Genomic DNA, 13549 nt, shown 5'->3' with positions numbered 1-13549 from the left:
AATATGTGTCAACAACATCAAATACAAAAATAAAATGGGCATCATGTCAAATATTTATTATAAATATTGACAAGTCTACCATTCAACTTGAATTAAGAATGAATTGAGAATAGAGGATGGTTTCGAATTCTCAGCTCTGTCTGTTGAAGAAAATCTGATGGTGTTGATGCACCAGAACCTTGTTGACCTCATAGCAGGTGAAATATGGACAGAGGACCTTCAGAATGAAGGCAAATCTTGATGTTGCCTGATTTTATAAATATTGTCATAAATATCTGTTGGATATGGCCTAACCTTTTACTAATCTTCCTTTCTTTCTTTTTTTAAATCTACCTCTCTTCCTTTTGTCAGGACATATTAGTTTCCTCAAAAGATACATATTATTATTATTATTATTATATAGTATAAAATATAAATATTATAAATATATAATATATTAAAAATATGTTTATATAGATTTCATTCTACATAACAATTTCAGTCTATTTGAAATATTGAGTTATGGTCTGTTAACAGGTAAAGTCATAATTTTGATTAAAATCAAGAGAAAATAAAATGTTACATTTTCTGTAAAAAACACATTCTAATTATCATCTCTAACAATGTTACAAAAAAAAAAAAAAAAAATTAAAATTGAATGGAAGGTGAAACTGTGGGGCATGTTTGAGGTTCTGTCCTTCCAAAACACTACTGTCTACTGTCTACTTTTGATACTGTTAGACATCTGTCATGGTAAACTGATTTATCCAGATGGACTTCTCTCAGTGAAATTACCCTGAATGACAGGTCCATTAGCTAAAGTTAAGGAATGATTTAAAGGTGATGCTTGCTTCAGATCTGACAATAAATTATTTCAATAAAACTTGACAGAATGCTGGTAGCCATAATTTCCTCTTTCATTCAGGTGCGGCTGAGAAAAGCTCCAAGCATGGAGCTGAGGATCGTACTCAGAACATCATCATGGCCATGAAGGATCGCATGAAGATCCGTGAGAGGAACAAACCTGAGATCTTTGAAGTCATCCGAGATGTGTTTGTCATTAGTAAGGCCATTCACGCCCAGCAGATGAAGACCATAAAGCAAAGCGTGCTGGATGGAACCTCCAAGTGGTCAGCCAAGATTACCATCACAGGTGCATTTCCTACAAAACATGCTGTTTAAAACACTGATTATTTTTGTAATTCTGTTATGTTGCAGAAATTATACACTTCAGCTTTATTAGAAATTTAAGTGATAAACCAATGTGAAACCTCATCACTAACTTTGACGTGCTGTCTTCTAATCTGTCTGTTGTAGTTGTTTGCGCTCAGGGCCTGCAGGCAAAAGATAAGACTGGTTCCAGTGACCCCTACGTGACTGTCCAAGTGGGTAAAACCAAGAAGAGGACCAAGACTATCTATGGCAACCTCAACCCTGTGTGGGAGGAGAAATTTCATTTGTACGTATGATTCAACCAATCAGAGACCATCTCTTTAATTTTAAGTGTCATCCTCTGTGTTTTTTTTTTTGTTTTTGTCCCAGGCACTCGTTCTCAAAATGTGTGTCGCCTAGTTGTGGATCTCATCTCTTTTTTTAATAGTTGCGTACACTTGTCTGAGGGAACAGGCTATGATTGGGCCGACAGCACTTGGTGCTCTCTACCAGAGAAATCTCAGTTTGACTGCTTTAAATGTCACTTCTTGTCTCTCGTCTTTAGCACAAATGTGCTAAACATTTACACTCACAGCGGATTATTTGAAGTCCAATAGTCTTGAAATTTGTAATTTAAGGCAGTAAAAAAGTTACAGTGCTTTTAAGGGGATGAATTTAGAGATGCAACTTCTCTTAAAAAAAAAAAAAAAAAAAAAAGGTAAAATCTAAGTGGATCCCTTTTAAAGCACCACCACAAAAAACGTATTTAGACGACCTGCTTTGACTTCACTAACCGACCAGTTACTTGTCGGACAACGTGAACTAGTCGACCACCTTGTGAAACAGGAAGTGACATCAAAGTTACAGCAGTGTCATTCTGTAATTAGGGGTACATTTGGCATTTGTTAGTGAGAAGAAAGTTTTCCCCAAAACAATGCTATTTGGCAAACTCAGGGTAGCCTCATTTTGAATACATTTCTTAAAAAGCATGATGTTAGCGGCTTAATTTTGTCAACCATGTTACTGACGAATTTAGTAATTTTGTATACTTTTGGAAAATACCATTAACATAAGAATTAACATAGCAACCTGATTTGATAGATTATGTGACCACTCACCAAAAGCAAAAATTGTGAAATTTAAAAAATATTTAGAGTGATTATACCTTTCTAGTTTTACAAAGAAAGCACAATGGTTATTGCATTTTTTCGAGCAAGTAAATTTGTATGCGCTGTTTTGGAATAAAATTATCTAGAGGGATAAAACACACTTCTGGAAGTTACTTGACACTATACATAACTGTACAGGAGGCAACAGAGTATTTTTTTAAATGTAAAAACTTGTGGTAACATAGCTGATCATACAGAAAAATAATTTACACAGATAACTCAGTTGACAAAACATGCAAAAATTCAGTAGCAAAATGAGCAAGAGATAATATTTCACAGGTTACAATTATGACAATGCTCTTTTTATTAATTATTTCATCATTTAACCGAACATGATTTTAAAATGTTCCAAATGACTGCTTAGCTAATGTTCAGGAACTCCTTTACATTTTATTTTACAAATTGTGTATTTTAAAATTGAACATTTTAAACAACTCTTAATAGCTGTAGAATGTGCATAAAATATCAATTAAGTTACCTTTGTCCACAGTTTTACCTTTTCTGGGTAACATTGTTGACATATTTTAATATTTCTGGTCTTTACTCAACATAAGCAGCCCAGAACTACTGAGCACATGGTATCTTTGGAATTCCTGTTGCTGCTGGTGTCTAGCTTGAATCTGTGTTTGTAGCCTGCTAGCTTTCTTTGCATGGCTTATCTTTCAGTTTTCCACATTTAATCTTTAATCTCTGCCATTTTTCAGCACGTAGCGTTTTTTTTATTTTTATGCATTATTCTCTTATCGTGATTCAACTGCGTGCATTTTTACGCGTGCATCCACTTTCTATTTTTATCGTGGTTAAACTGCTTGCATTTTACTCTGCGCACCCATTTTCTCCTCTGTGTTACACGGATTATTGCATTGATTTCAAAGCACTGCTTATCAAGAACAACCATAACAACAAACAATTGCGTGAGGGATTCACATCGATCTCAAACCCTCACCGCTCAAGAACAACCGTAATAACAACAACAACAACAACAACAACAACAAACAATTGCGGTAAGTCATGGCACCTGCTCATGTTATTGCTTCCTTCATTACATCCCACATGTTTACTATAGCTTCTTCCATCAGCAGTGGTGGTTTTACATGTGAATTAGGAATTAAGGATTTAGTCAGGTTGATGGAGAAGGTTAATGAGTTAGAGACACGCATCCGAATGCTAGTGGAGGTCAGTGAGAAAGAGAAGCTGGTAGATACTATTTGGGATGTGGGTGGAACAGCGAGCAACACACACACACACACGCAGCAGGGCATTTTGGTAACATTTCTGCGCATACTCGTTCAGCAAAGCGACACCACTCTCCCATTCCTGTTAGGGTTTCCAATAGATCCCCCCCCCAATTGTTAAATGCATTTTGGGGACTCGTGCTTCTGACATCAGATCAAAATTACAAGTGCTGTCTAATGCTAAACGTAGATTTTCTAAAATTGTTATTCATGTCAGCACTAACAATGTCCAGCTTCATCAGTCGGAGATCACTAGAGGTAATGTTAAAGAGGTGTGTGAACTTTCAAAAACTATGTCAGACACTGTAATATGCTCTGGCCCCCTCTCTGCTCATCGTGGTGATGAGGTTTATAGTAGATTAGTGTCACTGAATGGCTGGGTGGTGTCTGAAGAATAGCATAGAGAGATAAAGAGAGACGGACTCCATCCCTCCAGGGAAGGTGCCACTCTCCTCTCTAGTAATTTGGCTCATAGTCTTAATAGTGATAGTATTTGACTAACTGGGGCTCAGGTCAGGAAGCAGACAAACTGGCTAATACAAAGTCTGCTAGCTGCCTTGAGACGTCACATAAATTACAACACATAGAGACTGTATCACCTAGATATCATATAGAGACTGTGTCTGTTCCCCGAACTACCAAAAACAAAACTCTCACAAAATCATTTAGAAATGTTTTTATGAAGATAAAACATGAAAAAAATATAATAATAATAATAATAATAATAATAATAATTTGAAGATAAACATCATATAACAATAGGGCTACTAAACATTAGATCTCTTTCAACCAAAGCACTAATTGTAAATGAAATTATTACAGATCATAGTTAGGATGCGCTCTGTTTGACTGAAACCTGGCTTAAACAGGATGAATATACACTAGCGGTCAAAAGTTTTTAAACACTTGACTGAAATGTTTCTCATGATCTTAAAAATCTTTTGATCTGAAGGCGTATGATTAAATGTTTGAAATTAGTTTGTTGACAAAAATATAATTGTGCCAACATATTTCATATTTCATATTATTTCATTACAAAACTAAAATTTTATTAAAAACATTTTTTTTTTTTTAATTGATGACTTGGACCAAATAATAAAGAAAAGCATCCAATAAGTGCCCAACATAGATGGGAACTCCTTCAATACTGTTTAAAAAGCATCCCAGGGTGATACATCAAGAAGTTGGTTGAGAAAATGTCAAGAGTACATGTCTGCAAATTCTTGGCAAAAGGTGATATATATATATATATATATAATATAACACAGTTTTGATTTATTTTGGATTTTGTTTAGTCACAACATAATTCCCATAGTTCCATTTATGTTATTCAAAAGTTTTGATGACTTTACTATTATTCTAAAATGTGAAAAAAAAATTATAATAAAGAATGAGTGTTTCAAAAAATTTGACCGGTAGTGTATTAGTTTAAATAAATCTACTCCCCCAGGTTATTGTTAAAAACATGAGCCTCGTCTGAAGAGTCGAGGAAGAGGTGTTGCTGCACTTTACATTATAGTTTATTGTGTCACTCAGAGAACAGGATGTAAGTTTAAGTCTTTTGAACTAATAATGCTTAATGTGACACCATCAGATACAAATAAAAAATCTCTGTCATCTTTTGCCCTTGCTACAGTATATGCAGTTGAAGTCAGAAGTTTACAAACACTTAGGTTGAAGTCATTAAAACTCATTTTTTAACCACTCCACAGATTTAATATTAGCAAACTATAGTTAATATACTTATAGGTAATTTTCCAACAATTGTTTACTGACAGATTGTTTCACTTTTAATTGACTATATCATCATTCCAGTGGGTCAGACGTTTACATACATGAAGTTAACTGTGCCTTTAAGCAGGTTGGAAAATTCCAGAAAATTATGTCAAGCCTTTATGCAATTAGCCAGTTAGCTTCTGATAGGAGGTGTACTGAATTGGAGGTGTACCTGTGGATGTATTTTAAGGACTACCTTCAAACTCAGTGCCTCTTTGCTTGACATCATGGAAAAATCAAAAGAAATCAGCCAAGACCTCAGAAAAGATATCGTGGTCCTCCACAGTTCTGGTTCATCCTTGGGAGTAATTTCCAAATGCTTGAAGATATCACGTTCATCTGTACAAACAATAGTACACAAGTATAAACACTATGGGACCATGCAGTCATCATTCCAATCAGGAAGGAGATGCATTCTGTCTCCTAGAGATAAACGTAATTTGTTGCAAGAAGTGCAAATCAATCCCAGAACAACAGCAAAGGACCTTGTGAAGATGCTGGAGGAAACAGGTCGACAAGTATCTATATCCACAGTAAAACTAGTCCTATATCGACATAACCTGAGAGGCTGCTCAGCAAGGAAGAAGCCACTGCTCCAAAACCACCATAAAAAAAAAAGCCAGACTACAGTTTGCAAGTGCACATGGGGACAAAGATATTACTTTTTGGAGAAATGTCCTCTGTTCTGATGAAACAAAAATTTAACTATTTGGCCATAATGACCATTGTTATGTTTGGAGGAGAAAAGGTGAGGCTTGCAAGCAGAAGAACACCATCCCAACCGTGAAGCATGGGGGTGGCAGCATCATGTTGTGGGGGTGCTTTGCTGCAGGAGGGACTGGTGCACTTCACAAAATAGATGGCATCATGAGGAAGGAAAATTATTTGGATATATTGAAGCAACATCTCAAGACATCAGCCATGAAGTTAAAGCTTGGTCGCAAATGTGTCTTCCAAATGGACAATGACCCCAAGCATACCTCCAAAGTTGTGGCAAAATGGCTAAAGAACAACAAAGTCATGGTATTGGAGTGGCCATCACAAAGCCCTGACCTCAATCCGATAGAAAATTTGTGGGCAGAACTGAAAAAGCGTGTGCGAGCAGTGAGGCCTAAAAACCTGACTCCAGGTTCTGTCTGGAGGAATGGGCCAAAATTCCAGCAACTTATTGTGAGAAGCTTGTGGAAGTCTGCCCAAAATGTTTGACCCAAGTTAAACAATTTAAAGGCAATGCTTCCAAATACTAACAAAGTGAATGTAAACTTCTGACCCAATGGGAATGTGATGAAAGAAATAAAAGCTGAAATAAATAATTCTCTCTACTCTTATTCTGACATTTCACATTCTTAAAATGAAGTAGTGATCCTAACTGACCTAAGACAAAGAATGTTTTCTTCAATTAAATGTCAGGAATTGTGAAAAATGTATTTAAATGTATTTGGCTAAAGTGTATGTTAACTTCAGACTTCAACTGTAGATCACCTGGGCCGTATTCTGATTTTCTTGGTGAGTTAGCAAATTTTCTATTGACCTAGTAGTTTCTGTGGATAGAGCTTTAATTGTTGGTGAATTCAACATTCAAATAGATAATGAAAATGACACATTGGGATTAGTATTTATCGATATTCTCAACTCTCTTGGAGTCGGACAAAATGTGACAGGACCAACTCAACACCATAATCAAATTCTGTCCTATGGAGTAGATGTTGATACTATAGAAATTCTGCCGCAGTGTGATGACATCTCAGACCATTATCTCATATCTTGTTTGCTGCGGTCAGCTAATGTTACTCAATCGACACCACGCTATCATTCAGGTAGAACTATTCTTTCGTCGAGATTTATCATATACTCAGTAAGCCAAAAAGTCTAGAAGAACTTGATGTAATAACAGAAAATATATATACAGTCTTCTCTAGCACTCTTGATTAAAGAAAATTAAAGAAAAAAGCCCCGCACCATGGTACAAAGATCACACTCATTATCTCAAGAAAGCAGCTCGGAAAATAGAGCGCAAGTGGATGAATACAAAATTAAAGGTATTTCGCGGTGCACGGAAGGATAGTGTCTGTAGCTACAGACAGGCACTAAAAGCTGCCAGGTCAGCATATTATAGAAAACTCATAGAAAATAACCACAACAATCCTAGGTGTTTATTAAGTACTGTGGCTAAATTGGTTAGAAATAAAGCCTCGACTGAACCAGATATTCTGTCGCAGCACAATAGTAACGAAATCATCAGAAATAAAATTGGAATTATGCAGTCGTCTTTTACAGTACCTCAGAAAACAGTGTTTCATAGATTTCCTCATGAGCAACTTCAATCCTTCTCTGTCATAGGTCATGAAGAGCTAACAAAACTTATTGAAACATCAAAAGCCACAACATGGATGTTAGATCCAATAACAACTAAGCTCTTAAAAGAGGTTTTTCCTGTAATCTCAGAACCTCTTCTTAATATTATTAACTCCTCGCTACCCCTAGGACATGTCCCAAGAAACTTTAAAATGGCAGTTATCAAACTGTTTATTAAGAAGCCACAGCTTGATCCTGGAGAATTGGCTAATTATAGACTGATTTCAAATCTCCCGTTTATGTCAAAAATACTAGGAAATGTAGTGTCCATCCATGTTCATTTATACAGAGAAATAGTATATATGAAAATTTCCATCAGGATTTAGGCCCCATCACAGTACAGAGGCTGCACTTATAAGAGTTACAAATGACTTGCTCTTATCATCTGATCGCGGCTGCATTTCTTTTCTAGTGCTTGTAGATCTTAGTTCTGCCTTGGAAATGATAGATCACGACATTCTCTTGAATAGGCTTGAGAATTATGTTGGCATTTTTGGACTTGCATTAGCATGGTTTAGTTCCTATTTAGCAGATCGCTACCACTTTTTCTATGTAAACAAGTAATTGTCAAATCAAACAAAAGTTAAATATGGAGTGCCACAGGGATCAGTTTTAGGGCCTCTGCATTTCTCCTTATATATGCTTCCCCTGGGAGTTATTATCAGGAATCGTGGAATAGGTTTCCACTTATGCCGATGATACCCAACTTTATATTTCTTCGAAACCTGACGAAATGTCACAATTCTCCAAATTAGCAGTGTATCAATGAAATCAAAGATTGGATGGCCAGAAATTTCATTCTACTCAATTCCAGCAAAACAGTGGTTCTAATTATTGGACCAAAAACCTCTAAAAATAAACCGCTAAAATATAATTTGACTCTCGATGGATGTACTGTTACATCATCTTCTACAGCGAAGAATTTAGGTGGTATATTTGATACTAATCTGTCCTTTGATAATCAAATTTCCAATGTTTGTAGAACAGCATTCTTCCACCTCAAAAATATTGCTAAGTTACAACACATGCTCTGTTGCTGATGCCGAAAAACTAATTCATGACCTCAAGACTAGATTATTGTTGTAACACAGACTCCAAAGAACTGAGGTTTAGATCCATGTGCGGTTTATTAGTAAAGTTGCAAATCATAAACAGACAGGCAGGGCAAATCTCCAGTAATGAAACAGCATAGACAAATGCGAGACGTGGTCATAAATAGGCGAGGTTCAGGGCAGGCAGCAAACAATCAAAGTATAAATCCAGGCAAACAGACGTAATCAAAGGCAGGCAGCAGATAATCAAATGGTGGGTAAACAGGCAGGAGTCAAACGCAGGCAGTAACAACAGTATAAACGCTCAGAAATGTTAGCTAGGCAAAACAAGACTTCACATAGACTTGAGTTAGTGCAGAGCTTAAATAGTCCTTGGAATTGGGAACAGGTGTGGGTGTAATCAGTCCAGGTAGGCATGCTGGGAAGTGTACTTCTTGAAGCTCTCAGAACTCTGGTGAGAGAGACCTCTGATGGTGAGTGGAGGAAGTCCTTGAGTTCGTGACAATTGTAATGCATTACTGGGAGGATGTCCAGCTAGTTCAATAAATAAACTTCAATTTGTTCAAAATTCGGTAGCTAGAGTGCTGACTAGAACCAAGATATATGATCACATAGCCCCATTTTTATCGTCGTTACATTGGCTAGTTGTTACATTTTGTATTAACTTTAAAATTTTGTTAATTATGTACAAAGCTTTGAATGGTCTAGCCCCGCAGTATTTAAGTGACCTTCTACCATGCTATATTCCATCACATTCATTAGGATCGCAAAATTCTGGCCTGTTAATAGATCCTAGAATATCAACATCCACAAAAGGAGGTAGATCCTTTTCCTATTTTGCTCCTAAACTATGGAATAGTCTCCCTAACACTGTTTGGGACACAGACACAATCACTGAGTTTAAATCTAGACTAAAGACTCCTCTATTTAGCCAGGCGTACACATAATTTATCCATCAACTCACGATAAGGCTGCTTTAGTTAGGTCTGCCGGAACCAGAAAAATGTATCATGATCTATAACTCTGCAAAAAATTGAATGGCATCTACGCTAATATTGTTCTATTTGTTTCCCTGTCTCAACCTTGGGATTCATATCCCGAGCCGGCCAGATCCAGCTCTGTTCCTGCTTTGTGACGGACTCCACTGCTACGTGTCTATGAGTGATGACGACTAAATGCAGCCGGTGCCAGACATCACTTCAGTATATTACGATGGACTTTAGAGGATGAACTGATGCCAACTCCAACCATAAGACATGGGATACTTCATATGCCATTGCATGAACCTTGGACATAGGATAGACTGCACCGAAATGACCTGCCGATTGAACTGCTATGCACCTCACTGATCTCTGCCTGCGTCACCTTGGTCTAATGATGGACTACACTCTTAAAATGGAATACATAGACTATCAATTAATTGCCAACAAAAGCCTTCATCAGCCAACTAACAAAGGACAATGCATCAATTTGAACATCTACAGTTAATCCAGGATGAACTTCAAAGACATTAGTCATTAATCTTAAAGTTTATACAGAATCCCTTAACACTTACTTCATTTACTAATTTTAAACCATGACTTGACGGCACATAACTAAATAATATTGGCATTATATTCATGCTGTTTAGCCAGAGGGGACCTGGCCCCTACAATGAGCCTGGTTTCTCCCAAAGTTATTTTTCTCCATTAACTAACATCTTATGTAGTTTTGTGTTCCTTGCCACAGTCGCCTTTGGCTTGCTCACTGGGGTTCTAAATACAATTGTATTATTTAATTATTTATTTTTATACACAATTTACCATCATATTTAATCAAACTACACAATGATGACTCTAAGACTTTTATAGATATTACACTTTCATTTTCTGTTAATGCATGATTTTCTGTAAAGCTGCTTTGAAACAATGTGTGTTGTGAAAAGCTCTATACAAATAAAAATGACGACTTAATACGTGAGTAACACTGTTGACAGTCAATTAATCCACTCTTGACCCAGGCTTGGCTTTTTAACAAATGTTTGGGAAAGAGAGAAAGAACATAACTAAGTTATTCATCCTTATTTTTCTGAGGAAATGACACCAAGTTGTGCAAGTCATGTGATATTGGGACAAACTGATAATTTTTTAAGTGGGTTTTTCAGATGGGTAACTTGGTTGACAATGATTTTTCAGACAAACAAAATTAGGTATATCATTGTGAGACTGTGAGTGACCACTACAGCCTCATGTATTGTATTCCAGTGAATGCCACAACTCCTCTGACCGCATTAAAGTGCGTGTTTGGGATGAAGATGATGACATAAAGTCACGAGTGAAGCAGCGTCTGAAGAGAGAATCTGATGACTTCCTGGGTCAAAGTATCATTGAAGTGCGCACATTGAGTGGAGAAATGGATGTCTGGTACAACTTGGGTAAGCCCTTGACGAGTGATGTGTGTGTGTGTCCTTGAGCCTATGAGGGCATTTGTCTTTAAATGTATTTCCAGGAATGGTTTACTAAACATTTTCTCATCATTTACTCACCCTCTTGACTTTCAAATCCACATTTCCTTCGTCCGTGGAAAACCTAGGGAGATATTTTGAAGAATTCTGTTGCTACTATTTCTTGCATGCATTGATCAGGGCTGTCAAGATTTGAAAGGATAAAAAGCACCATTGAGTACGTAAAAGTAGTCTGTATGACTTGTGTGCTATATTCTAAGTCATCTGAAGACATACGATAGCTTTGCGTGAAGAAGACCAAAATTTAAATTGTTATTCACTTAAAATCTTGCCCTATGCCATAGCTCTAGATGTGTTGCACCAGTTTCGATGTCAAAACTTTTCTTTCAGATCCTTAAAAAATCTTACATGAATGTTGGAACTGTGGCCCAGCGGTTAGTGCACATGCACATGACTAGTTGAGCCTTGATGCTCATGCGGAATTAACAAGTTTGATCCCCACCTCCAGTAGTCCTGTTCTCTCTCTACTTCTCTATCTCTACTTTCTCTGTCCATTAAAATTACAAAAACTGTATAAGTGAGTGTATTTGAGATAATGTATTTAGATTGATTGATTTATCCTGCATTCAAGATTTTCCCCGCCTCTTTTCCATTCTCTATGAAGGATAGAGCATGACCTGAACCCCCCTAATAGGCAAACGTCTCCTCAAATGACACTGTGTTCCATCATTGTGCCTGGATGCATCTATTTGTTGTGTGTTGGCCTTTGTGGAAACCCTTTCTGCCATGCTCTGACTCGGCCATAAAAGGAAAAGGGTTGTTTTGTTGCTAAGATATTACACCCGAGGCACTAACAGAACACAAAATGCAGATTGACTTGTAGACTTGTTTGTATTGAGGGATTAGTTTACCCAAAAATAAAAATTATTTTATTATTTACTCACCCTTTTGTCATTCCAAACCCATAGGACTTTGTTCCATTGAACATAAAATGACTCTCATGCACAATTTTATGATGTTTTCGTAGTCTCTTTACACTATTTGAAGCCACTGGTCACTATCCTTTTGTTGTATGGAAAACAGCAGTCTGAACATTCTACAAACTTTTTTCTTTTGTTTTCTACTGAAGAAAGAAAGTCTTGCAGGTTTGCAGTGACATGAGGGTGAATAAATGATAACAGAATTTTAATTTTTGGGTGAACTATTGCTTTAATATATAGAATTGTACAATTCTTTTCTTAGTATTGGTGTGTTGCAGCTCTTGTATGACCTTGATTTGTCTGACAGTTGTCTGATCTCTGGCTCCACAGGGATGTCATGTAAATGTATTTCATTCTTAGTAGTAACAGAACCCAGAGTTATAGAAGTTATGGAATTCTGTAAATTGCTCAAGATGATGAATGACATGTATTGGCCATGTCTCTGGACATCTGTAAGTGGGAGGTGGCCCTAGAATCCACGATTTGTGTGTGTACTCCATTACCCACATCTCTTTGCTTGAAAGTACGTCTCTTCTTGCCCAATTACCTCAGTGTGCAACGGCCCTGAGGCTTCCAGGACTTCCCATCCATGAAATCCTCTGCTCCCCATTCCATTTTTATTTCTCACTCTGTTTCTCGCTATCATACTGCTAAAAAATCATCACCAAAAAAATTACACTGGCACACAGGCGTGTCATTATTTACTGACCTTCTTGTAGTTCCAAACCTGTATGACTTTCTTCTGTGGAACAAAATGTTATATATTGTTGAAGAATCTTCATGCAGGGCTTTTCCATACAACGTCAGTGACCATTCATAGTAACTATGTTTGTTAAGTTCCAAAAAAAAAAAAAAAAAAAAGATATAAGTAGTCCATATTACTTTTGTACTATATTCCAAGTCTTCTGAAGCCATACAATAGCTTTGTGTGAGTATAATTTAAAGGAATATTCCTGGTCCAATTCAAGTTATGCTCAGTCAACAGCATTTGTGGCATAATGTTGATTACCACAAAAATGTATTTCTACTCATCCCTCTTCTTAAAAAAGTTGAGGTTACAGTGAGGCACTTACAATGGAAGTGAATGGGGCCAATTCTTGGAGGGTTTAAAGACATAAATTTGAAGCTTATAATTTTATAAAAGCACTTACATTAATTATTCTGTTAAAACATGTTAAAACATGTCTATTATTTGAGCTGCAAAGTTGTTTAATTTGTTATTTTTACAGTCATTTTATGGTTTGTTGATATTACATCGTCATGGCAACAAAATTGTAAAATTGGCTATAACTTTATCACACTAAAATCAAGTTTGCATGCATATTGTTTATGTCTTGTCTATACTTTTGAAAAAGTGACTATTTTGACATACATTCACTTCCATTGTAAGTGCCACACTGTAACCCAG

At 36.5% G+C, this 13549-nt stretch overlaps 2 protein-coding genes across 2 annotated transcripts in view; one reads left to right on the top strand and one right to left on the bottom strand.

Moving 5' to 3' along the window:
- The window catches only part of LOC127432784 (14-3-3 protein gamma-like), a 678408-nt gene that overhangs the window by 496430 nt on the left and 168429 nt on the right, over window positions 1-13549 (bottom strand). The gene's annotated exons all lie outside the window — the stretch shown is intronic.
- The window catches only part of LOC127432732 (protein unc-13 homolog B-like), a 145201-nt gene that overhangs the window by 84640 nt on the left and 47012 nt on the right, over window positions 1-13549 (top strand). Inside the window, exons 15-17 of the mRNA XM_051684109.1 lie at window positions 905-1132; window positions 1297-1438; window positions 10962-11131. Coding sequence (XP_051540069.1) covers window positions 905-1132; window positions 1297-1438; window positions 10962-11131 — 540 coding nt within the window. The remainder of the gene's footprint in view (window positions 1-904; window positions 1133-1296; window positions 1439-10961; window positions 11132-13549) is intronic.

This window comes from Myxocyprinus asiaticus, chromosome 42 (genome assembly GCF_019703515.2).
Source record: "Myxocyprinus asiaticus isolate MX2 ecotype Aquarium Trade chromosome 42, UBuf_Myxa_2, whole genome shotgun sequence".
In the NCBI taxonomy this organism is placed as follows: domain Eukaryota; kingdom Metazoa; phylum Chordata; class Actinopteri; order Cypriniformes; family Catostomidae; genus Myxocyprinus; species Myxocyprinus asiaticus.
This window is presented reverse-complemented; position numbering and strand designations above follow the sequence as displayed.